Source organism: Condylura cristata, unplaced genomic scaffold, assembly GCF_000260355.1.
Source record: "Condylura cristata isolate star-nosed mole 26May11 unplaced genomic scaffold, ConCri1.0 scaffold00004, whole genome shotgun sequence".
NCBI classification, from domain to species: Eukaryota; Metazoa; Chordata; class Mammalia; order Eulipotyphla; family Talpidae; genus Condylura; species Condylura cristata.
The window spans coordinates 675,133-675,638 of NW_004567105.1; the positions used below are offsets into that span (position 1 = coordinate 675,133).

Genomic DNA, 506 nt, shown 5'->3' on the forward strand with positions numbered 1-506 from the left:
GCCCGCAGACGGCCTGCACCGCGTGGCAGCCCTGTGCACGCTGCGGGTCGCCGTCATCACGGACGACATGCTGAGCAGCAGCATCACCGTGCGGCTGGAGAACGTGTCGCAGGCGCAGTTCCTGTCCCCGCTGCTGTCGCTGTTCGTGGAGGGCGTGGCCGCGGTGCTGTCCACCGCCAGGGAGGACGTCTTCGTCTTCGACGTGCAGCACGACACCGGCGTGGGCGCCCCCATCCTCAACGTGACCTTCTCGGCGCTGCTGCCCGGCGGCGCCCGCGGCCGCTTCTTCCCCTCGGAGGAGCTGCGGGAGCAGATCTACCTGAACCGGACGCTGCTGGCCGCCGTGTCCACGCAGCACGTGCTGCCCTTCGACGACAACGTGTGCCTGCGGGAGCCGTGCGAGAACTACATGAAGTGCGTGTCGGTGCTCAGGTTCGACAGCTCGGCGCCCTTCGTCAGCGCCGCGGCCACGCTCTTCCGGCCCATCCGGCCCGTGCACGGGCTGC

General features: G+C 70.2%; 1 protein-coding gene across 1 annotated transcript in view; it reads left to right on the top strand.

The window, feature by feature from the left end:
- The window catches only part of CELSR1 (cadherin, EGF LAG seven-pass G-type receptor 1), a gene marked incomplete at its 5' end in the record, with an annotated part of 38,529 nt that overhangs the window by 12,501 nt on the left and 25,522 nt on the right, over positions 1–506 (top strand). Inside the window, one exon of the mRNA XM_012735089.1 lies at positions 9–504. Coding sequence (XP_012590543.1) covers positions 9–504 — 496 coding nt within the window. The remainder of the gene's footprint in view (positions 1–8; positions 505–506) is intronic.